This window comes from Athene cunicularia (genome assembly GCF_003259725.1).
Source record: "Athene cunicularia isolate RWA chromosome 19 unlocalized genomic scaffold, athCun1 chr19_part1, whole genome shotgun sequence".
NCBI classification, from domain to species: Eukaryota; Metazoa; Chordata; class Aves; order Strigiformes; family Strigidae; genus Athene; species Athene cunicularia.
Window position 1 is genome coordinate 4,605,687 of NW_020799124.1, and position 26,357 is coordinate 4,632,043.

The 26,357-nt window shown below is 40.7% G+C and overlaps 1 protein-coding gene across 4 annotated transcripts in view; it reads right to left on the reverse strand.

Annotated features, from left to right (window-relative positions):
• SPECC1 (sperm antigen with calponin homology and coiled-coil domains 1) overlaps positions 1–26,357 on the reverse strand; it is an 89,156-nt gene that overhangs the window by 28,157 nt on the left and 34,642 nt on the right. For 3 of the 4 annotated variants that reach the window (XM_026861447.1, XM_026861448.1, XM_026861449.1), the window contains 7 exons: positions 14,559–16,126; positions 12,471–12,678; positions 11,751–11,824; positions 11,012–11,190; positions 2,034–2,179; positions 1,726–1,826; positions 375–456 (listed from right to left, as the gene is read on the reverse strand). In XM_026861447.1, coding sequence (XP_026717248.1) covers positions 375–456; positions 1,726–1,826; positions 2,034–2,179; positions 11,012–11,190; positions 11,751–11,824; positions 12,471–12,678; positions 14,559–16,126 — 2,358 coding nt within the window. Of the gene's footprint in view, positions 1–374; positions 457–1,725; positions 1,827–2,033; positions 2,180–6,277; positions 6,565–11,011; positions 11,191–11,750; positions 11,825–12,470; positions 12,679–14,558; positions 16,127–26,357 lie in introns of those variants that run through there. The other variant, XM_026861450.1, reaches the window with a different exon arrangement.

Sequence of the window (26,357 nt, forward strand, 5' to 3'; positions counted from 1 at the left end):
TGATGTATTTCAAATGAAGCTCAATTTAAAAACAAATAAACCCTCAAAAGACAGTGCTTTGGACTTGTTCCAGATATGTACATGTTGAACAAAATCCAATCCTCTCCAGTTCCACAGCATGGATTAGAGAGGTGCCACAGATACTTTGGAATAAAGGCGGCAAGTTTGTATTGGCAAACCATAATAAATCAGCTATTTTTTAGTTTTCTAAGGCTATGATCAAGATGGGAGTGGAAACACGACAAGATTAATAAGCTCTCTAAAAAGACACTTTTTCATATTTACTTTGACCATATGAGAAGATGAGGCCAAGAGTTAAAGACAAGCTTTTGCTAGTAAAAAGAGGCAACATTTGTACATTTACTGCAACTTACCTGCAAGTGGAAGGTCTGAAAGATCTGTGTGTCTTGCAACACCCTTGCTGGCTGGCTTGGCATTATTATAAACAGAATGTCTCTGTGAAATAAAGAAATGTATAAAAGACAATTAAAAAACCCCTAGCCATCATGTTTAAATAGGCAAGCAGAAAGAAGAGATGTTTTTGCTATCTCAAGATCACAGAGCAGGTGCGGGGATATAGAAATCTTTCAATAAGATATCAGCTGTACCTAGAGCTGGATAAATGGTTGTGAAAAATAAAAGGACAAAGGGACTATGTTTTTATCTGGTAATATATTGGTTCCTGAGCTATTGTGCATTTCTATTTGGACCACATTTTCTCCTGCCAAACATCATCTAGTGTCACAAAATGCCTGTTCCTAACCCTGCCTCTGTCCCCAGCATCCTGAATCATAAGGATTCCTGTCTCTGCAGCCCCATCATCAGTTTTCAGCATTAATAACCCCTCAATCAGGCATTAATGGGCTCCCAGATCTCTGTTTAATCCCATTCTTTAAACTTCATTTGCTGATTTGTTGAAGGAAATGCACTCACACATTTGTTAAGTAGTCTTTCAAAGTCATCTGATTCTTCACAACACTCACCTAAACACTCTAGCCTCACAACTGTTTTCTACCCAGATTGAGAGGGGAATATCCTGTTGTAATTCCAGTGACCACCTAGCCAAAAACAAGCAATGACTTCTCTAGCCTAGAAAGGTTAGCAGCCTGATGGTATCCCACCTTCAGCATATGTGGAAATGGGGAAGCACAGCGCATTTGCTTCTCCATCGTTCACAAAAACAGTATTTACAATAACATTACACCACAGATTTGAAAACTGCTAACAGAAAGTTAACTGGTGCAGTGACATAAGAAGTATTATCTTCCAGAGCAGTTATGCTTCAGTAGAGAAAAAAACCAAACTGTAAGAGCTCTTCATTCAGCACTGTATGAACTTCCTGGATAACTGGGAGCAGGCATCTTTGAAACTTATTCCATGTCTCTCAACTCACATGCTAGCTACCTAGTTTAGCTTGACGTTTCTTGTAACTCACTCCCAATAATCGAAACCCATTTTCTAGTCAACAGTGATTAAAGTTCAGAACTGTATTCCAAAGAGTACACATCCGTCCACTAAGACCTCTAAGCTCAAGTCAAAGACAAACTCACTTTGATCCTTTTTTGTTAGTACTACAGCATTTGATGTTTCACAGCAAATAAACAGATGAGTTTCCCCTTCCCCTTGTCTACATATGCATGGTGGGATGCTGAAGCTACGTCATGCTGTAGCAAACACTGTATCTACCCGTTTTAAAACTACAGGGATGGAAAGAACTCCTTGTACCTGCATGGGGGAAACAGCAGCTGCTGGGGCTGTCCTCACTGGAATTCCACTTAAAGGGCTCCTGGGGACCTTGTGAACCGTGATATTTTGTCCAGTGCTACCTGCAAGGAAAAACCGTGAAAGGTTTGAACTTTAAAAAACCAACTACCTCCCTCTTGTCAGAACAGAGAACCACCGGCTTAGTGACATTCTACGGGTCATATTTGTGTACCAAGCACTGACAGAAATTAAGAAGCAGCACAAAATGCCAAAAATTACCTGCTCAGTGCTAGAAAAATTTTTTACTACAATATACAGTTTTCAAATACCTGAGCATCCTAAGTCAAATGATTTTATCAGTGACTTCACAGTGGCTGCAGATTCTGATGGTGTGGGAGATGCTCTGCTAATGCAGACTCCTTGCCAGCGGTTGGTTGTATCTGCCTCTAGAGATTCTACCTCTTCAGTTGTCAGCCTGCAAAGCAGAAACCAGATCAAAGTCAGGGGCAACAGGAAGTGCAAGCAGAGATTAAAAGGTCTTTACATGTAGTAAGGCAAATCCAACGACGCACATCTTTTATTGTAATACCCAGAACATGGACCACTCATTAGAATGTTCATGTCTTTCTCGGAGCGCCTGGCAAACATTAAATCACTGAGTCTAAAAAACCTTTCTGCATTGTTAACCATATCCTCCCCTTTTCCCATCCTCACATAGGATGGAAGATTATCATAGAGAAAAGCAATTTGATGTGACTTGTGAGTAACCATCAATAATTACCTGAAGATGGGTTTTCAATACAGCACAGGGGCCAAGGAGCTACCATGGTCCTCAGTGTATGAGGAAAGTAACCAAAGAGAAAGATGTTATTTTACACTCTATGTTTTTAATTGGTGCGACCACTGCTGGAGTAATTGTTACCCGTTTAAGCGCCATAATTGAAAATAAAATAAGTAATTGGACAGGGCTCAGGTAAGAGCCATAGAAATTAAACCCGAAAATATACTTCACAATGAAAAGTTTGGAAACTCTTACAGCTTATCAACAACATCTCCTGAATAAGTAAACCCTCAATCACAATCCATAAGGGGAATAAATCTGTTAGGTGCTTCATCCTAGCAGACAATACCAAAATTCCATGGCAGGAATGAAGACAGACAAATTCAAAATAAAAATAAGGCTCATATTTTAACAGGAAGGGTCATTAAGTTACTCCATTGAAAAAAAATTCTAAAGTCAAGGTTAGGTGCTGGACTTAGAGGAGTTAGTAAAGGAGAGTCCACAGCTGTATTAAACAGCAAATGCAATCATACAGTGTAACTGTTGTTTCTAGTTATGCATTTTACAGATCTAGCTGACATTGCTTAGCACTGATGCTATACTTACCTGGTAGTTCTCAGGCAGACTTCAAGTGTAATTACCTAGCTTTAGTTTAGAAAAGCTGCAATTAGATAACAAACTCTAGTCACTTAAAAAGAGAGTATTTATATGTTACTCTCCTGATCTCCTGGCTGTTTAAGAAATGCAGGCTGATCTGCAGGTTCTGAGGTATCATGGCTTTTCCCTACTTTTCAGTATAGTAGGTCCTGAGAGCTACATGAACACAAAACCTCAAATTATTTCTTAAGAAGACTGGAGGACTCCATCCAGAATGTGCCTATGGGGTTGAACAACTTCTGTTGAGCTAAAAATAGACATCACAGTCTTTTTCTTTCCCTTTCAGCATCACAGTCTACAAATGCATGGGGCTAAAGGGTGTCAATGGATAAGAAAATAAGTGACTCATGTTTCTATTTCTGGCAGAGCTTAAGGAGGTGATGTCTTTAAGCAGACATTGGCTATTTCTCTGCTAATTCATTCAAGCTCTTTGTATGCCAGGGGAGCCTGCAGAGGCAGATGGCTAGAGAAAAAGCCATTTCAGTTCCATTCTCCATTTAATCCAATAAGGAAGAGAGGCAGATTGGATAACATTCACTGAACTCTGAGGGAGCCAGTGTTTTGCTGACTAACTTTAAGTTCTACCCTTCACATTTTCTTCTGTAGCTTCATAAAGCATAAACAACAAATCAACAGGTGATAGCATCTGCACTTTAGTTATACAAAACAATGAAAGCTAGAGGAGTCCTGCTTCTAGTAAAGTATGGAGGAAGGACAGATTTCTGCCTCAAGATACCTAGCCACCCAACACAATCTGTTACACTTTCAGGTTTATGGAGTATTATCAGAGTAAGAAAGGCCAACTGACAAATCTCGAGAATAAAGCAAGCCAGAGGTACTAGGCAGCCATCACTTCACTGGTTAGGATTTAACTCTGAAAATAGCTCAAACCTCGCAGAATAGTCTCCTCAGTCTAGCCTTTGCAAAAGGATGCAGACATGTTAAATAAAGGCAGTGTAACCAGAGCAGTCCCTATGCTGTGCCACTGAAAAGTCCACTGAGAAATCACATGCCATTATTCTGTCATTGTACAGAGTAATTATGAAGATTCAAGAGCCGGAGCTACTACCGGTTCCAATTTTGTTAGGATGCTTCCTGTAATCTTAAATCCGTATATTTGTAATAGGCTTCTAATGCACCCTGAAACAACCTTTTAGATTAAACACAATCACATCAGAAAAACTGAGGCCTCTCATGACGCAAACCTTGGCACGAAAGGTAGGAATAGTGCCGAGACCTATTTGATTCAACTAAAACCACACATGCCAGCCGACAAGCAATGGTGTTATGAAACTTGGCAAGTACCTGCCATTTTTAAAGAGACAAATTTGTACAAGGGGATGGCATGTATGTGTACATATATGAGTTTCTTAATAGAAAAGCAGAGGAGTAAGAGTTTAACTTGCCATAGCAAGCTAATTCAGGAGGACAGTATAGGAGAACATGACTTAGAGAAAGATTAATGACAAACCATAACTTCAAACCAAAAATGACTCCCTGTGAACAGAATTTATTCAGCTTAGTATAGCTTAGGCCATCCAAGAAGACTAAGCAAGCTCTGCTACAAAAAGGGATTTGAACAAAATGTCATCTACTGCTGTATGCATTCCTTGAAACAAGAATGAATGGTTTACACAGATAAATGCTGCGAGTGCAGCTGGCTTAAGTGGAGCAGCTCCAGGAGGAAGCAGGGCACTCGCCACAAAGGAATTAAAACGTGCAGTCCTTTTCACAAAACCACTGCCTAGTGTCATTCATTGATTGGTGAGAGAAGTAGATGCAGTGAGCTTTTCTCTAATGGTAAGAGTTAGTCTCCTTGTTTTCTAGGTTTGGAATATGTGGATAACAGACCACCAACAAGGTGCAAGTCTTTCTGTGCTTAATGTATCGATTTTGGCAACAGCAGCCTTTATGTGTTTGTGAAATTTTTAATCTGTTCTGACGACTTATTCATTACAGGTGGCCTAGGACCACAGAACCGTATTTTCAGATATAATTACTCTGCACTCTGCCCCTGACACAGTTCCTGTCATTGTTGTGAATCCTCCTGAACTCCAAGGGTTACAAAGAAGAGACACACAGCTACTGATGCACAGAACAGAAGAGAGGCCAAGGGCAGGCAGCAGACAATTCCAGACACTTAAACATTTATTTGGCACTTCAATATATATTTCTTAAACATAAAAACCAACATTCGACAGCTGCCAGCACAGAAAAGAAAGGCAACAGAAGTGTGCATATATGCATACACTCCAGTAGCACGGCACAAAGGCAAAGGCCATGCCCAAACCAGGACATCCCGCAGAATTCTCGACTAGCTCAGCCTGCTCCGAGACCAGGCCCTTTGCTAGGTCTTCACATCCAGAAGGAAAGGATGAGAATCCCACAGCCAAAGCATGAAATTCCAGTCCTGGAATGAATCCTGATGACCTCTTGGGTAGAGATGGTGACTTCTGGGTTTCTCCTTAGCATCCAAGTAAAACTCTCTCCAGGTGTCTCCAGTTGCAAAGCAGAACTTGAGCAAGTTCTCCCTGATCATCATATACTTCACCTGAGTTAAGGGCATGAGAAAGACTCCTTTCTGAGAGTATATTTACTCAGGGCTTGATAGATTCTTTTCCTTCCAACCTCTCCATCTGCAATTCTTACAGCCAGGACAAACCTCACATGGGACATTCTTTGTGCAAGTCATAGCAGGACATGCTCCTTGGGCACCACCCCGCTTCCTGACACACACTGAGTCAGACATGCCACCCAGTGGCGAGTGCCTTGTCAATACAGTATTAAAAATCTGAAACCATCAAAGCAGCTCATACCGAATAAATAACTTCATGTTTCTACTCAGTTTTCCTGCTGGATTTCAGTAACCTATCGCTTGAGTTTGTGTACATATGTATACATACTGATCTGTATGCATACATGGATTTAGACATATATCTATGAATATAATACTATAGAGAGAACTTGTAATGTGTATGCGCATTAAATTTTACAAATTAGACATACACACAGGTTTTTTTTTTTGCTTAAGCTTAAAACGGCATGTTTGAATTTCTGTTTCAGGGCAAATACCCCCATCCCTCAAAAAAAAAGCCCTCAGTTCCCCAAATCTCTATGATTACTTCTTATGGCCTAGTTGGCTCTAGATTAATTCAGAGCTTTTTCCGCCTCACGGAGTCTTCTGAAGAGAGAAGCCTTCTGAAACAAAGAAATAGGCTCTTGCCCATGGGGAGGAGGTGGACCTGAGCAGCATTCACACTTTGCGATACACTTGACTTTTGCAGGGCAATAAAAAACTGGAGGTGCTTTCTCAAATTGAAACTTCCCTTTTTCAGCTGCAAGTTGAAGGTATGTCCTGAAGTGTCTCACAGGCCTGGCTATGCATCCATTCAGGGCTGTGTTAGCTGGTAGAGATCAGGCACCTATGGAGATACAGACAACAATCGGGGAAGTTAGAAGCAGCAATATGATGCCTATCCTGAGGTACAGTGCTCTACAGTTAATCATCCCATCATCACTAAATAAAGGGGAAAGGGAAAAATACCGAATGTGTTGCTAGGAGAGTTGAATGAGTGCCTTAACACTCGACTAACTCAGCTTTGGGACGTTAACGAGCAAACAATACAAAATAGAAAAGAAAAAAAAAAATCCATGTTGCTCAGATCGGAAGAAAGTAAGCATTTAAAGCCAGGGAAACAATTTCAAAGGACAGGGATGATAGTGTTCCTGGCTTTCCTCTTCTAATTATTTAGGACTATTCATTCAAAATGGGTACATGAACCTGTCCAGACGACAAGTTGCTCTACCTGAGTTTGTTTCAGGGCCCTTACACCAAAGGGGATGGAATAATCTCCATCCAGTGTTAAAAAAACCTCAAACAGTGACACAGAAAACCAACTCCTCAGAGTCACTAACCACACCAAACAACCAATACTTCAAGGACCCTGCTCTGACATTCTAATTTGCTTACTTTCAGTGAGAGCAGTATGAACTATCAAACCTCTGTAAGACATTCAGACTCAGCTGCAGAACACAGGCACAAACGAGCAGCACATCAGCACATACAGACTGACAGCAGGGTTTAATACACATGGAGTACAAGCTTATTTCCAGGAGAAAAAGCATGTAACACTGCCATGCTGTGGCATTTGAGACTTTAGGAGGAAGAACAGAAGCAAATTAGTGGGATACATCACAATCTTCACTTTAGACTTCCATCTGAAGATTGCTTAATTTTTTTTATTATTCTAAGAAGTCGCTCATTTAATTACAGATACAATTTCTCTGTTTTCTGAGTACTACTCCCAGCCCAACTGTCTTCCTTCCACATTCTTGGCTCAAGGCACGTAATGTTATATTGCCAAAATAATTTTTGAGAACTTGAAGGGAAGGAGTCAAAGCAAGACCTTGAAACTTTCACTGCTGCTAAACAATCTATTGCCAGAAAGGCTTAGAAATGGGTGTGTAATGCAGTCAAAAAGAGCTGTCCATAATTTGGGTACTTTCAGCAATAATTTTGTTCCTTTGTGTTACAAACCCAATATAGCGCTTTTTTTTTTTTTTTTTTAATCACTTAAATATATGATTGTAAGCGAGCTACAAAACCGAATTTATTTCCAAGACGAGTGTTCTGAAAAGATGAAACTTGATACAGGATCATAGGATAATTCAGGACGGAAGGGACCTCAGGAAGTCACCTAGTCTAACTTCCTGCTCAAAGTAGGGTCAGCTATAAGGTCAGACCAGGTTACTCAGGGTCTTATCCTGCCTGGTCTTGAAAACCTCCAAGGATGGAGACTATATAATTTCAATTGCCACCACCTGTGAGGAGACAGACAACAGTGGATTGTAAGATTTTGCATTTTACTGCAAAGAAATAACATCAATTAAAATGTAAAATATCATAGAAGACTGAAACATGGGCTAATGAATCTGTAGGTTTCAATCAGCACTAACTTGGGACAGGTTAACTCCTCTCTTATTCCATTTGTTTGATGGTAGTCCAACCTCCCCCCAACATTCTTAGTCATAGAATTAGACATTTAATTGGTGTTAAAGATGCCTTTGGGAGGCTCTTACCTTTATTCAGATGAATTCTGATGACCTCATCAGGATTTTTTCTGCAAGTTCTTTGGCTGTTCCTGAACCAAAAATGACTTTTTGTCTGATTAGAAGAATATAACGGTGAAATCAAACCTGGAGGCAGGAACTCAGGCAGCCACAGGCAAACATTAAAATGGCAGGATGTCGTAGGAGATAAATTGGCTTCAAGATCAATTTATGAGGTGGAGTCTAATGACCCCCAAGAGATGGCTGAAGTTTTGCCAAAAACTTTTGAGTAGCAAGCTATTTGGAAGGTATATTTTCCAATCAGAGCTTCAAAAAAAAAAAAAAAAAATCAGACAGGAAACTTTCACTGGGGACCGACAGATATTCAGCTGAGTGCACAGCTGCTCAGCATTAGCAAATATGAGGAATACTTTATAGACTGTGTTAAGGTATCACGCTACAAACTGTTTCCACCAGTGCTAAGCATGCATTAAAAGTCACTGCAGGTACCAGACTCTACTGCCGATTCTGAGCAGTAGCACTTGTGAAAGCTGACTAAAAGCAACAATGAAAATATTCCCAGCACTTTCTAGGTGAAAGAAGCTGAGGTATTGGGAAAGACAGTGACCTAAGGAATGCAAAAATAACTGGGAGTGTAGAACTGGCTCTCAGCAGGAGCTCTGGCGACTTCAAGAATTTGTTTTATAGGTCAGTACAGTTTTAAAATTTCAGTGCTTTGTTTGTTCAGACTTACGTAGGCTTCATTACCTTCTCCATACCACTCAGTACAGAAATTCTGCACTCTCTGCATGGACATCGTGAGTCAGATTAGTTATACTTAAATTGACAGATGAAGAATTTGGTCTCAACACCTATCTTTGAAAGATAATAAGTACTGTCCACTGCAGACAGTGTATCTGGCTCCATGACCAATGTAATACTCAAAGCAAGCTATACAGATAGTCAACATGATGCAAAGACAGACATATATCTATATGTATGTGAAAGAGGGGGAGAGACAAGTGTCGACTTAAATACATGTCTGAATACCTCCTTCTGGAACTACTATGTATGGATTCTGGGGATCTAATTTCAAAAGCAGTATTTGCAGTTCGAGCTTCTTATGCCAAAGAGCTGACAGTGCAGCCATGCTCCTTATACACGGAAGATAAATATCCCAGTTTGCAAATTAGCAGGTCATCTTCTATTCAAGCATTATCAAATACATCTTCAGATTAAAAAAAAAAAAAAATAATAAAGAGGGGAAACTACAAGTATATGATTCTGGACCTTATATATGGACCCCACTCTAAACAAGAGAAATTTCATTAAGAATAAATTAGGAGTGGAAACAGAGCCCAGAACTTAAGTACTGTCTGGTAATCATTTTGTCTGAATACACAGACTGTAACAGCTTTTCTTTGCATCCACTGGGGACTCTGATAATGAAACTGGAGCTTAAACACATTTCTTTATTTTTCTGAAAAGAAGTATTTCTGTTCCTTCAAGTCAGGAATTCTGATCCATACACCTCCGCACCTCCACACCCTCCCATCCTTTTCCTTCCATCTACTGTACAGCTGCTGTGGAAACTGCTGAATGGAAAACAGTGAGAAAATCCATGCAACAAGCTTGGACTGTTACTCCACCTGAAAGAAGTGGCAGGATTCACCGTGTTCCTGTGGCTATTCTACCAGTGGCCATGAATCTATCAGAAGAGAAATTACATGGAATAATCTAGAGGAGCAAAATTAATTTGGCACACATTTTTGATACACAGTACCACTGTTTGTGTTATTTTGTCTTTCTTCATTCCCTCTCTACAAATTTTCATCACTGCAGCTCCGCTGGCTCTGCTTCCATCAATGCAGAAAAGAGCAGAGCACCGTCATCTTTAGATATTTTAGTTCTTCCTTTCAATACATCTTTTGTTTTCTATCTCTTCTTATTTAGTACTTCAATTGTAGTGTGATTTTTGGAATGAAAGGTGGTACATAAATGCCATGCACTGCATAAAAGCCACATCGTAAGGCATTTATACTGGTTCCAGATTCAATTGTAAAAGTCACTTTTGTTCTTACTGTGCTCCCCAGAGGGAAGACCCACATGTACACAGCTAACCATGCTGGGTTCTGTCTCTAAATGGTTCACAATTACTGTTTCCCCTCCAACCACTGAGACCACAGGAATTGTCTTACAGGTGGGTCCGCTGCATAACAAAGTCACTTCTGGGCTAAATGCTAACACAGGCCACAGTCCAGACCATTTAACATAGCTAATCACATCACAGGTTTTCCAATTAAGGTAGGAGATGTGAGATGAGGAATCCTAGTACTGGCATTGATCACTCCGTCAACATGTATCAGACCTGCAGAACAAAAGCCCAGCTAGTCCTTATTTTAACTTCAACATACACAGTCCTTGACTCCTCTCAGGTGAAGGAGCTCACTTCTGGATGTCCCATTGAATATGTAGCCAACCAACCTTTTCACAGATGGTTTAACACAGCTGCACAGAGAGTTATGAAGGCAATAAAACACAGTAGAATACGGTATTGAGAACAAAGCTGTAAGAGGACATTGGCAATTGTTACTACTTCATATTTGCTGATTAAAACCTTCATGGCCTAGTTGACAGAACTACATTGCCGAAAAGAAAAAGTACAGAAACATCTTAGAATAGGGGACAACAAAATCTGTCAGAAGAGTTAAAAACAGACAAGATGCACATCCAAGCCAATGAATAGTTATTGACAAAGCACTGTTTGCATGCATGTTAGCAGTCACAGAGATCAAATCTTGTCCTTTGCAAGTAACCAACCTGTTGCTGCCCTTCACTTCATCCAGTTCCTTTTGCAGTCTGGCACTCTTCTCCTCTTCCTCCTGAAGCTTCCTCTTTACCACACGGAGCTCCTGCTGGGCTTCACACTTAATATCATTGGCTACAACCACAGCAGTCTGCAGATCAGCTTGAAAACGCCTCCACTCTTCTGTATCTTCCTAGAAAGAACAATTAGGACCCCAAACTGTTTGCTGTAAAAATGCACCAACTTGAGCTGAGCCCTTAGTTATTGATCTCTCAGTGATCACAAACCACCAGGATTTCAAAATTTCAAGATGACGCCAAGGTCAAACTAAATACTTGCCTCTCTAGACAGCACCAATGAAATTGTCAAAGAAGAAACTGATGCTAAGCTCTCCACTACAGTACAAAAAGTATAATCAATCTTCCTATAGCTATTGATCATTCAGACTCGTGATACTACTACAGGCGCTGCTGCTGAAAATAGCTCATTGCCACTGATGATTTATGAACCACAAATGGCTGTTCCAAAAAGTAGCCCAAGTTCACAGGCAAAAAAAGCAAAAGTAATTTGCAAAGATATATTGTATTTCTCCTTTGCAGGCAAAGAAACAACTAGAAATGAGTGAAGCAAACGGACAATGAAATGATGTAGAAAGAACTTTCTACAATTGTTCTGGAAAAATACAATGCTTCTCTCAAATCCAGTATTGAAATTAAAGCTCAGCTTATCTTTGTCATGGAGTCTAAGCCTTACCTTCATTTGCTTAGTCAAAGCCTTCAGCTGCCTCTCTGTATCTTGTTTTTGTTCTTCCAGCTTCATTGCTTTACCTAGGAACAGTAAAAAAAGGGAAAAGATTATTAAACACATAAGGGCGAGGGTGAAAAGTGAAAAAGGGAAGGCAGAGCAGCCTATTTGGTTGTCCTTCTAGTAATGCCACTAAACAGACTAAGCTGAAATTAAGATACCCTGTCAATGGATCAGGAATGGAATCAACAGTAGATCTGTTACTCAAACGTCTCTGAAATACGTCATTATTTTGAGGCATTAAACCAGACTCAAGTGGACGGCATCACACGTGCAGGATCACTTCTTCAGTGATGACACAGGCCCCTGGAGCACTGAGGTGACGCGGGTAAGAGACACACGCCACTCGTTCCACCAGGTGGCAGCTGCCCTTCCACAGTCCCCACTTCTCCGCTCTCACTAGTGCTCTTCCCTAATAGCTCTTTAAAAGGCCAATAATTGCAATTCCTCGAATGGGCAATGCATTCTTTGCTAAAGGAGGCTTGGACACTGTCACTAATACTACTCCTGTGGCACTAACTGTTAAAACAGTGACTTTTGTGCACGAACAGAAAGGATTGGCCAAATTGGAATATTTCTAAAGTGAGGCTCTCACATAAAGACGTGCCTCCTCCTCCTCCCTGTTGCAGCCAAAACGTTCACTAAAATTCTTTTTTCAGCTCCACCTACTTTCTAGGTCACTGATGAGCTGGTTATTGTGAAGTTTTATAGCACGATGTTGTTCCACCTGGTCCTCCAACTCGAAAATGGTCTCTTTCAGGTTTTTTATATCTGCTTCAGTCTCTGATGTTTTTTCCTGCAACTTCTGGCTGGTTCTGCTCAGTTGCTCGGCCTGCTGGTCACACACCTCCTTTAGCTGACCACACTCATTCTCAGCCTGGAAGGGAGGAAAGCAGGCTGTAAGTCTGTCTTTATTTCTTACGAGATATCCTTCATTAGAGATTTTACTGGGCATCTTATGGATTTAAGAATTTTGTTCTAAGCACTGTATAAACTGACTTTCAATGTGACTGAGACAGTTTCATGAAACATAGATGAGCTATGAATGTCAGTTTTCTTTCCTGGTAATAAAGATAATAAAGCAAGATGCTATAAAGAAAATGAAATTTTCTATATGATAACCATAATTCCAAACCAATCTCTGCAGGTAACAAACAGAGAGGAATTATATTCCTGGAAAGCTCCATATCTATTTATTTATCACATTATGGGAGTGATATCACTGCCTTAGAGCCAAGACCTATGATCAGTTCATCCGCATTAACAGTTCTGCTGCTTTTACTATGTGCATTTTCAATGGATTATGAAAAAACATGCAGCAGAACTAGCTACTGCAGATAAGCATATTTCTGGATACAAGACATCTGGAATTACTGAAGGGGGAATCTGCTGCACTTCAGTTTGTTGGCTGAGGCCCACAGATCAATTCTTTCAGGTTTGGGGGGAGATCTCTGAGTCTGAACAAGTTAAGGAAAAGCAAGGTGTAGGCTGCCAAATCAGTGAGCAGCACTGGCACAGCCTGACTGAAGGGCAGCCTTACAGAAGCCTGTGGTCTTGTTTGGGTGTCACAAATAGCCAATGATTCAAAACAGCTTAATTCGAGGGAAAGGAAGAGTAAAAACGGAGGAAATCTGTGGTTTCCAAACCAAGCAATAAAAGTTTGGTACAGAGTCTGAGCACTCAGCAGTTTTTCATTTATTCTTCATAAACTGCAGCTCCAGTAAGCACTGGGGAGCTTCCTCTACTAACTCCATTTGCTGTGGTCACCTATTTAAGCTGAAAGGACATCTGGATTTTCTAAACCACACAAATCATGGAGGTGCTTTTTGGCAATGCTCTCTTCCTCTGCAACTAGCCAGTTTCACTGTTCTTCTCGTGATCCCTTCCCCATACAGGAAAGGCTGCACACACTGACTATGACTCTTTCTGCAGTGGTGGGACATAATCACTGGCTTGTGCTTTATTAACACTTGTTCTACGACTCCTCACATTGCTGCTCTCTTCTGAACAAGAAAATACACATGAAAACACACCGAAAACAGAAAGAGTAACTGACTTATGCTTGCTTGGAGCAAAGATACAAACTACCAAATGAAGCAGAAAAAAATAGTTCTAAAATAAATCAATTTCTTTTGGCCAGGATTTTACCTATCCCAAACCAGAATACTTCTCAGTTTTGTAAAATTAGTTTTATGAAAATAAACTCATCTGGAGCTTGACCATGCATCATTAGTCAAGTTGGTGTAAATATCAGCTTCTTTGAGCATTAGCTCATGTCCTTGTGTTCTCATGACCAGTCACACCTATAGTTCACTACTAATTAATCATGCTTAATTATTCAGAATGTAATATTTGCTGCTAACTACTCATGCCCTTCTCTCCATCTGGATTACTGAGTGATTTTTCACTAATATTTATTCACATAATATCAAAGTACTTTTGTATTGACCTGTTCTTTGCTCCAATATTGATAAACACAATTCTAGTTACTAAAATAGTAAATTCTGCAGAAGATATTAGGGGAAATTTAATCCTGAATTTATAAACAGAGCTATGCTAACAGTTATTCTTGGGAAAATATGCCTATAGCAACAGAGACGATATAATATGACCCGAGCTTCCACTTGAAACTCATTCATGCCATTTAAATCCTGGAAACTTACAATCAATGGCTCAACAACAAGCTAAAGGCCAAGTGATCTATTTATGGAAGGACAGACAAAAAACCATTATATTTTACAGCTGTTACTGCTTTACCTTAGATAGCAGACCCTGAACGTGCTTCAGTTCACTGTTTGCCTTCAGCAGCTCTTGTTTAAGCTCAGTGCAAGATGCTTCTAACTGATCCTTTTCTGCGTGGGCTACTTTCAGCATCTCTTGCACCTCAGAGTTGTCAGTAGTACATCCCATCACATTGATTTCTGCAGCCTTTTGCTTCTCACTCTCTAACTGAGTTTTGAGAGAACCATTCTCAATTTTTAGGCCTTCTAAGGCAACCTTACAGTCCTCCAGAGATTTTGTCACTGTGCTGTTGCTCTGCTGTTCCACTTCTAGAAGCTTAAGCAGCTTCTCATTTTCTTCTCTCAGGCTTTTAATCACCTGCTGGGCATCCTGATGCTCCCTTTCTAAGCTTCGTAGGCTGCTGGTTAACTGTTGCTGAATGTTGAGCAATTTCTCTCTTTCAAATTGTGCTTTTTCAAGAACTTCTGCACATTTCTGTTCCAGTTCAAGGACCTTCTCCTCCTGAGCTCTGCTTTCTTCATTCTTGGATCGCTCTTGGAGGAGAGTCATTAGCTTCTCATTTTCTTGGCTCAGCTGTTCTGCTCTATCTCTATGTTGACGAAAGGAAGTCTCCAGGAGAGCTTTCTCTTCCACTAGCTTCTCATTCTCTGTTGTCAGCTCCTGCACCATTTGCTGTTGATCTGACAGCTCCTGCAAAGTGGCTTGTAATTCTTCTGCTGTGCTGTGGTGATTCTCCTCCATTTTTTGTATTCTCTCTGTAAGAGATGCAACAGAAAGGTCGCTAATATTATTTGGAGAACTCCCTGAAGTAGAGCATTTGGAACCTTTGAAGTGGTTGCTGCTGGAGGATGTTGGCCTGGAAGGTACATCTGCTATATGTTCAAAATCAGATGCATCGGGTGACAGGGAAGCTTTAGTCACATCACTGCTGGAAGAACCCGAATTGCGCAGTGCACCCCCATTTATGTGCTGCCTGTGCTCATCCACTTCACCTCTCGACACATTTTTTGATGGGCTTCCAAAACTGGATTCTTGGGTAGTTGGGGTTGGGAGACTGCTGTCCCCTCCACTGCTTGTTGTTGTGTCTGAGAGAGGAGAGTTCTCTAGATAAAGCAATTTCTCTTTCAAAACACGATTTTCTTCTCCCAGGCTAGCAAGCTCTTTTTGAAAAGTCCTGTTTTTTTCCTGAAGGGTCCGTATTAGTGGATCTATGTCAACAGGTGATACTGTTTCTAAATTTTGGTTGGATGCACCCATTCCTTCAGCATTAAGTGACCCTTTCTCTTTGCATTTCTTCAATTCACAGCGGAGTTTGGTAATTTCAGAATCTTTCGTCTTTGCTTCTGCCAGCAGTTCTTTAACCTGAGATTCCAGAACAGCCTTGTCACCAGTTTCATTCTCTTGCTTGGACTTGCTAGTGGGGCGCACATGTTTGGTAGGAGTCGGTGTACCAGAAGAGGTGGGGCTGGGTTGTGTTTTCCTAGTATTGGCTTGACCACGCAATACAGCTCTCTCTCTGGATACAGATGACGATATCTCCCGGGGTGCTGGAATCCCCGTGCGCTTTGCAGCTGAAACTGTTCCTTGAAGAGAAAGAGATGAGGCAAATTGAGTTCGTTCATAACAAAAACAAGTCACACAACACTAGAGCCTAGAGCAGTCTTGGAAAAAACACCTGAATGTTTGAATAGGTTTAGTCATGACTGAGTGTGCGGATTCATGTTTCAAAGGCTTGTATTACTTTGCATTTCTTCCTCTCCCACCTCCTGCAAAGGAACAGTCTGCCGAACTTTTTCCCAGTGTAATAATATAACATGTAGATGCTGCAATACATGAACTGCAATCTGATATTAATTATTTGAAAACAAAAATTCTTTACACTATTTTGTGAAATGCTGCATTTAAACCTATTAATTTCTAGGGAAAAGTTCAGTAGCTTAAAGATTTATTTTTTTTAAAAGATGGTAACTTTTCTTATCACACATGAGTATTTTATCACATATAAAACTATTTTGTGCTCAGTTTATGCAGATCATCATAAAAAAAGCTCTGAAACATTTATGCAGAGTATAGGTCCAGAGAAATACAAAACTCTGCTGGAACTTCTAACACTAAGACAATTGTGTTGCTGCAGCTTCTTGCAGAGATGGACGAGACATTTTCCATGTTATAAGTTTCCATCCTCTTATGGAGCAAGAGCAAAAGGACAGTAGAAAGTTGATGCTGTTCTGTTTCACTGTTGGTTGCTTTTTTTATTTCCCCCCAATCAACTTAATACAAAGCATTAAGGAAATGGAAATAAAGTTTCTGAGTTGCTGATCTTCATCTTTCAAAGTGCTCTCTTGGAGTATGGGACCATGGATACTGAAGAAACAATAAGAACCATCCTAACCATGAAAGTATTAACAAGCTGGTTAAAGAAAAGAAGTTGGTTCAAAGGGGAGGTACTATACAGCACTACAAGTGAACATCGTGAATTTAAGACATTCCTGTTTTCAGGACCTTACTCAAAAGAAAAAGCCCTAAAGTACAGAGCCATAAAGTTTTGGGATATGGTACAATGAAGGGAGATTGTCTGCTGTAGCCACATAAACAGGATGCAAGGGCCAGTTATGCAAACAGAAAGGGCTAGGGAGCCAGTGTTTGCAATAAAAACAAGTTCCAGAAGCACTCTGAGGGGAGATCCTAGAATCAGTCACACCTCCCCACATTTGGGAGGTTCTCTTTGCTGATACACATGTGCAGCATTTACAAAAAAAAAAAAAAAAAAAAAAAAAAAAAAACCGAAGGGGAAAGCAGACTCCCTGCCTTACATAGCAAGCAAACTCATAACCCTCCCACAGCATTTTTCACACTGAAGAAATCTCAGTGCAGTGATGCACTGTCAGTAACACAGGTCAGTGAAGGGTTAATATTAACACCACCCAGTTTGCTCAGCATCTCTATTGAAGAATGCACAGGGTTTATAAACCCCACACAAACAGGAGCCCCTCCTCCTCTCTCCCAAACAAACACACTCTGCAGCAGGCACAATAAACACCCAGAGACAAAGAGCGGCTGAAGAAAAGACCCCTGAACACAGAGGCGCTGTGCTGGCAGGAGAGCACAGAAAGGGCTCTGTGATGGCAGGGGCACGATAAGGCCAGGGACAAAGGCTCCAGTGTTTATGGGAAGAGATAGCAGGGACAGTCTGGCCGGACAGCGAGCAGCCCACACAGCTTCATTTAGTCATCTACAGCTGGAGACACCAACATACCCAGGCAGCGCCGGGCTCCCAGGGAAAGGCGCAGCGCAAGCGGAGATGGGAGTTCTTCCTCGGCAACTCAAATGGCTGCTGGTGCAGCTCCAGACCTGAGGACTCATTTCGCTTGTCAGAGCTGAGGGCCCCCAGCTCACTGCTCATCCCATTTCTTAACCCGAGGGCTCCCAACAGCCAAGTTGTGGCACCTGTAAGCAGTATTGACACTGAGCTCTGCGCAGGAGCACAGCAGAGACACAACTAACACCATAAGATGAAGGACAAGAGGGAAACTGAATGGACCATGATGCCATGTGTCGCTTCCAGCACAGAAATACCACCTGGGCAGAGCTCCTTCTTGCTCAGAGGCAAAGGTTCCCGTGGGGTGACCCCCAGGTGACCAGGCGAGAGAGCACAAGGTCTTGTTTGAATGAGTGTCTTGAACGTACAGCAGGACGTGTCCAGAGCAGAGAAGTAGTACTCACACAAGCTATAATCTACTACAAATTTAAGATGTAAAATACACATTACAAATGGTTAAAGATCTTCTTTGATGGAGCCTAAGGGGTGGATTTAAAGTCTTCTCTTATGTCCTGGACTTTCATTCAATCTGAGGGGATTTTCTACCATTATAATAAAATTTTGTGACAAAGCAAGTGCCCCAATTTTTTTTCTTTTTTTTTAAATGCCCAAACTAGTGCAATGACACTACTGTCATCTGGTCAGCACATGACTGTGTAGTATTATGTAAGTAGTGGGTAATGCTGACTGGGCAGTATTAGATCCATTACAAGGATCTACTAATGATGCTACTACACACTGATTCAAATTGCATGGCACTGAGAAAACCACCTTTTCCTAAGAGAAACATAGCACTTCCGGCAGCAATACCTGTGTGCTTCTAATCACCACCAGATGACAATTGCAACATGATCCTGAGCAATGGAAAATGCATACATAAGAATAACAATTAAGGATTTTTAACTGGGATTATCTGTACTTCGCCAGTTTGCCAACCAGTGCAGTTTCTGAGCTTACTCAACCTGTCCCATGTGTTTTGTAAGACTCCATGCTCTGCTGACTTGTTCTGTCGTAAATCACAAAGCATTTGCTATCCATCAATAACCATTAACCAACCTGTTTTTTTCGTGAGGTAGAAGTGTTTACGTATGTCACTGCACTCCTCAAAACAGTGCCATGCAATACTAAAAAGCCACAGAGAGCCCAGAAAAGAAGTAGTTTAGAATGCATGTGTGTGTTGATTACAAAGCACCAAAGCAAGTATAAGCACTATTTTAAAGTCTATTTTATGGGCAACTCCCCCTCTGAATAACCTTGAAATTAAGCAGTGTAGCAGTTTTAAACGGAACTACCAGCCCCACAGCCCAAGGCACCCACTGTGTGGGAACTGCATTTAGGGCTGTACGGTCACCACTCACCCTGGTGACCTGAGTAGCTCAGCACCCCGCACTGGTTGTGGTCTATGGGAGACACCAGACAGACATGTGCCTGCCAAGCTGCAGAACCCAATCTAGGGTTGATCTAGACCACACTTTGAAGTGGCTGGAATCATGCAGAACTTCACTTCCTAGAAAGCGTTGCTTGTTTTGAGCAGGGAAGAAAAAACAATCAGTCTTACATCTTGAAGGAGATATTCTGGAAAAAAAAAAAAATCCAAACTATTAAATACTTTTCTGTATCGTCAAAATGGTGCTAGGCACCTCCATTCCCATTTTCACTGTTCATCTACCCTGCCCAACCTGTTAGCTTAACTATTCTCTTGGAAATTTGAACACAACCTCTTTCCCACTGTCCCATGTATCCAAGCTCAGGCTACCTCTGCCCGACACTGTATTTCTCATTCCCTTTGCACCACACCTAACCTCCCATTCTCCCAGTCCCACACTCCCTCAGCTAACGAGCTCAGTTTGTGTTCCCCCACTGCAGAGGAACTGGTAACTACTCCTGAATTACTCCACAGAGTTACTGCCTGCAAAACTGTTTTGCTCAGACTGAGGTCACCTTATCATCACATTCCTCGCCTTGGCACTCAGTAAGAATTCCTCCATTTTCAGTATCAGTATCAGCCAAACCTTAACACATATACAGAGATTATAATTTTCAAAGCACTTTAAAATTAACAGCTATTTGACAAAAATCTTCTGAAACATAAATGTTAACTCTAGATTACAAGAAAGGGAGGGAGAGAGAAATGAAATGCCTCACCCAAGGTCACAGTAAGTCAGTAAGGATCAGAATCCTGGAGCTCCTGGCTGGTGGCCTGCTGTGCAGCTTTATTGTTTGCATCACTTTCTGCCAGGGAATACTGGCTGACTTTCCGCTGGTGTCAGAAACAAAGTGGGACTTTAATGAGATAAAAGTTGACCCCTCATGATGATCTTAGGCCATTATAATCCTATTTTCAGCACAGCTACAATGTTTTTCACAGAAGGAAGGAACAGGATTACTCTTCGCTTTTTCCACATAATGATCTATATTTGATCTAAGCTCTCAGCACCTGCTGCATCAGCTCCCACAGGGGCATCCACATCCAGAAGAAAATTGACTATGGAATAGAGAAAATCATTTCCCAGTCCCCCAATGTGGAACACACAGGATTGCTGTTCAGAAGTCAAGTCCATGCAGTACCACTAATGTAATTACAGTGATAGCAGAGTAAGGGAGAGAAGGTGTTACACTTTACCACAGTCACAGGGGGGACACACATGACATTTTGGAAAGAAGATTCAGTAAGTTTATCTGCCTTCACACTCCATGTGCTCTGGGTTAGCACATACCACTGCCTCCCCAGTAAAGCACTAGCCTTGAAGTTACATTTATTTTACTTGACTCTTATATAATTAACTGTTCAAATACCTGTTTTTCCAACCCCAGAGAAGAGAAAGAATCTCAGTTGGGAAGTGACTTCATTTGACCACAGAAACACCTTCTAATTTCTGCCTTGAATCTATTTTTTAGAACTGGAATCAAAACAAGATTATTTGCCTCTGGCCTTTGTGTCATTTGTGTCCCACAACCTGCCCTTTATCCTAATCCCTCCCTCCATCAACATATTAATAACCCAGAGGTTAATGCCATGGGCTTCTGCTGTTCCAGGGACTGAATTAACAGGGAATGTTCCATTTTATACTTTCTTCCTAAATTTTAATCCTGCCAAGTCTTAAACTAAGAACAATAAGAACATATTTTCTTCTTCAACATATTTTAAAAACCATGTTAGTAATTCATTCTTCCATGCTTTAAGTCGGTACTAAGTCTCCTCGCATGTAGAGTTCATCTATGTAATTTAATCATGCTGATCACTGATTCATTTCAGAAAGCATTTCAGTCATGTAAGACTAAAGCACAAAGACAGATGCATCTTTGGTGTGATGTTTTTAAACAATGGATACCTTATTTGAATTGCAAGGGCAGGATAACATGAAATAAAAGAAAGCTATTCATAGCACCCTGCAATGTTAAAGTCATACGTTTCGAAAAGGCAAACTGTTGCCTGCAGACATATTTGTACTCTCACGATTATTTGCTGCTCTAGGAGGACTGTTACATCTCTTTCATTCCAGCTCCTGCATTTACAACAGACCAGATATTTCACTGTCCTGTTTCTCTTTGCCATCCCTCCCACCTCAGAAAGGGATAGCGAAACAAGAGAGATTGCAACAAGAGATCACGCACTAACTCATCGCTTCTCTGCCAAATAAAGACTGCAATTCTTCCATTGGTCTGGAATTCTGTTCCCATGTGCTAAGATATTTTAATCATTTTTGCCATCTGAACAGGACTCCCAAGCCTCACATAGAAAAGTGATTCCTGCAATACCTTGAGGGAAAGTGGCTGTGACTTGGGTAGATCCTGGACTCGGACTGACTGCACTTACTCAGGCTTTGCCCAGATCTTGCTGAGGATCCACAGTAGCACCGGCAACATACAGCAACAGACAGGTAATGCAGACATGTGCTCATAGCTGCTCAGTCTTCCCTGTGTAAGGTCCTATTACAATTTTTAGCCAACTTTGAGTTTCTTACGCAAAACAAACCTGGGTCACAGGTGTATCTTAATCTCACCTGGTTTATAACACCTAGTGTAGGAAGCCAAAATACGGATGTCTAGTGCCATTTCAGATGCCCTTTAGGTATATTTAAAATACCTTCACTGAACTGAAAGATTTGACAGTATCCGTGGGAGGCCTGTCTTGTGCTTGAGAGGCAGACAGAGAGCAACTGGGATGTCTGAAAGCATCTAGAATGCCACTAGACATTGAACTGAAGAGTCAGGCTTTCACAACAGATTTACAAGCTGGTGTTACAAGGCACGTAACAGCAGCTTTTATGTGCCATTTTCAAAATTACTCCAGTACCCAAGTGCCACTTAGGTGATTTCCAGCCACACAATGAACAATTAAACACAATGCATTAATATGTGACTTTATGACACTGTTGACCTGAATTTAGTCACAGAGAAATCCAAAAAGATGGTATTAGCTTAGAGTCATTGCACTCTCTGTTGACTCCCTACTATAAAGTAGTACATAGCTATATTTTCTGTCTTCTGTCAACTCAGAGTCAAGTTTTCAAGAACTTAATTAACTTAGTGCTTAAAATCTATTTTCCAAAAGTGGCTAAGCCACCAAGAGCTCAAAGCTTAACTGAGAGCCCAGGGGACTTGGCAGATCACTTTCAACCCGCGCCAGCACTGATCCCGAGATTGATGTTGAGACTGATTAAGAGTGAACTAGGAATATCCTTTGGGAGATGATCACAACACAGCACAGAAGGAGGATTGGTGTACATTTGGCTCTTTTAAAGTACTTTTTCATTAAAAGATTTCAGAGTTTTGCACCCTTATCTACTTCATTGAAACGCACTATTCTTCCCTGCCCTTTTTTTCCTTTAAGTAAATGAAACAGTTAAAAAACAACTTCCCTGCTAACCAGAGATCTTCTGATATCCTAATTAACAGGAAACAAACTGACACATTTCCATGGTGGCATAAGAAAAAGCAAACAACTGCTGAGAAGTAGGGCACGTATAACAGCAACCCTTACCTGCGCTGCTGTGCTCTTTCACAGAGGTATCTACACAGAGGCAAAAATCCCTATTCATGTTCTGCCACATTGTGTAATGCTTCTATCCTTAAACATCCAGGTCTGCTGACAGTAGGACAGCTTGATAATAAATACTGAATGGATGCACATTACTAAATCAACTCATGAAGATCTGAATCAGTTCTAAGTGCCTCTTCAGGGTTAGAATGAGGTGGGACTGGATGCAGAAGGCCAGATTTTTAGAGAGATATGTGCCAAGAGACACAGATTAGCATCTACTGTTATTTTCAATGCTTCTTAAGCTGTTTAGAACTTCATATTTAAGAGTGAAATGTCTAAAACTTCTGGTCCACCATTAGCTTAGGCAAAACTCAGGATAAAGAATGACACTGTTTTACTCTGAGAAACTATGACAGCTTGATCTGCTTGATATACAAATGGGAATGAGCCGAACAAGTCAGCATTTCTCATTGACCAGAGTGTTGGATACTTCTTTGGATAATCCTCAATAACTCAGAAGAGCATACCATTTTCCACCTCTTTGAGGGTGGTCCCACAGAAAGACAATGCTCTCTCCTACCTGGTCTTTATGCAACAGCAAACAAAGCAAACCTAGGCTTGGCCAGCCATGGTTCTCCTGAATTAATCTATTTGCAGAGTATTAGTCATAGAGCCAACACCTTTACAGGTCAGCAACTCTTTGGGAAGGTTCACTTGGACTCCACCTAGCTTTAAAAAAGACAAGGAGATGGCTGCAGAACAACAAAGGTGGTTTTGATAATCTAACACTAATTATATGGAAGCATCTGCACAAATAAAGCCTTCTAATCACCTAGCAAACACTGAGACTAAAAAGTAATTATAGCATGAACTCTTTTTTTCTGAAGAATTTTAATGGTCTGTTGGACTGTCTGGAGGACCCGACTACATTCCCCATGGAATCGGTGCAATATGCAGCAGGAGGAAAAGGCTAAAAAACTTAATGTAAAGATTCTGATCTATGGAATTACTGTAGGGAAGCAACTCAGGTATTGATATTGACAAAGATGAAAAGAATAAGAGACCAAAGAAAGAAATTAAAATTATATTGCAAAGTATTAGTGAACAACAGATCCCTAGATACCTGTATTTGAAAAGTTGCACTATTAGAGGTTCCAAAGAAAAAGCAGCAGTGTCTTGATCTGAGCAATTGCTAATTTAAAATTACAGAGACCACTGACAGACAGAGCTGAGGACTTTGTAAACGTTGGCTTATTTTTTAATTACAAGATATGAGTCTAGAGATCTGGGGTGCAAGAAGCACACAAGAAAAGGCACTATTCTAGTAACTCAAAGACTAAGTCATGACAGAAGTATTTCTCATCAATTTAAATTTGCAGATGAACTACTGGTAAGACATTCTTTTGAAGGGTGGCCACTAGAAGAGACTCTCCCATGGCAGGAATGTAACCCAATAGGAGAGACAACCTTGTATTTGAAGCATCTCCATTTAGTTCAAATTTTAGCATCTAAACCAAGCAAAAATGTACAGATGTATCATTCAGTACGCTTAGGCCCTATTTACACCGTCCCCTACAGCAAGTTATACAGTGCTTTTAGAAAAGAAGGTACCCAGGGAGCCTCTGCTGCACAACCAAGGAATTTCTTAAAGATCACAAATACATTATTTTCAGCTTATTGGATTCTCCCTGACCACTCTATCATCTTGTTCCTGCTCACATAGAAAGTCACATTTAACCCTCCCCAAAAAAGTGTTAAAATGCAAACAGAAAAAGATGATCAGCTCTTCTCGGCATCTGGTGGTTCCACGCTCTTAGCACAGCCACAACAACAAGAACTGAAGCTCAAGTTCACAGTGTGACAGCTCAATGCTATTACAGTGGAAACAAGGTCGCATTCAGAAGGTAAATGAGATGAGATCTGATCAAAATCCTGTTCACAAAGTCTCATTGTGTATTTCAGCTGATTTTTTCCTCTTTATGGGCCTGTTCACATACAATTCCTCTCTGAGTAACAGGAGTAGCAGCTAAAAATCTCTACCCTGAGACAGAGGCCAATGTCCATACAAAAGAGCTCCTCTGAACATTTCTTACACTATTTACTTGGGTTTTCTGAAGGTTTGTTAAGTCTCAAAATGAAAACTTGAGCTTGGATATGCCCGTCTTGAACACAATACAGTTTTGTACCCAGTACAAAAACAGTGCAGGTTGTACTGTCAAGAGGGAACTTTTGATCAGAAGTTTAAGGAACAAAGAGAGATCTGTGAAGTACATTGGCAAAGCTAAGAGAAGGCAAGAATTGTTCTATGCGTATGTATCCTTAGCTGGCATGCGCAGTCTTTGCTTTCACAAATACAAGTTTCCCTTTCAAATCTGCTCTAGAGTCAAGAAGCATCCAAGTGGCTTCACTGTGCCATTAGCTTCTGGCACCAAGAGAATCATGAGGGTACCACTGCGTTCAGCTCTGAAACGAGGCATACAAAACCCCATGGAATAACCAAACAATGTACATCACGTCTGCCAACGTGGGTGCACATTACCAGTGTAACTGCAACTAAAACCACTGCGCTGCTTTGGATTTCTAGAGCACCCAGCAACCTGGCATAACAAACATTGAGACATCCACAGCAAATGGTCTAGCAAATGTTCAGAGAAACTCTATATCATACACTTACTGGAATGTCCCTCCGGTAAACTCATGTCTCCTTTTTTGGGAACCATTAATACCAGTGGGCCTGCCAAAAACCTTAAGTCACCTGCTAACTATATTACTTGTGTACCCCCCAAAAAAGTAAGATTAAAACTTTCCACATGTAGTGCTATCTCAAAATTAATATGGTGGAAGTTACAAAAATCCAGCATAAAAGTAAAGTCACCCCTATTTGGTGCTTCTTTGTATCCCATTTTACAGTTTCCACAACCATCCAAGTTCACGATTAAAAATATATATATAATTTTTGTATTCCCTAAGAGAGCTTTGACTTCATATACTTGTGCAACTAGCATGCTAAATTATAGGGATTTCTGTGTACTGTGAAACTTCCTGATTTTGTTTGTTCTGGAACATTTCCTGCCTATGCACCTGTCAAAACAAGATGACATCAGGTATAATCATCTCATACCTACAGCAAAATTAATTTTAAGCCAAACTCTGTTCTGGGTTGGTTTTTTAGACAATTGTTCAAAAAAAACCCTGAGAAAAATATCCATAAATGAATCTTTCAGTGAACAGAGACAAAAATCTCTGATGTTTCACTGAAATAAGGGATTTTTAGTTTGATCTCGTTGGTAAGTTTGGGGTTTCCTTTGTTTTCCTACTTGTTAGTTTTGAGGCTTCTGCTGTCCAAAAGGTGACTAGCAAGTGCTTTGGGGGACATCCTTGAAGTTTACTAACACTTCCTCCGGGACAGTGCTGTTCAGAAAAAGCAGAGGATTTGCTCTAAGGTGCAAGAAGAAAATTCATTTCTCCAACTCATATGGCTGTACTAGGATTATTCCTGAGATAAATGACT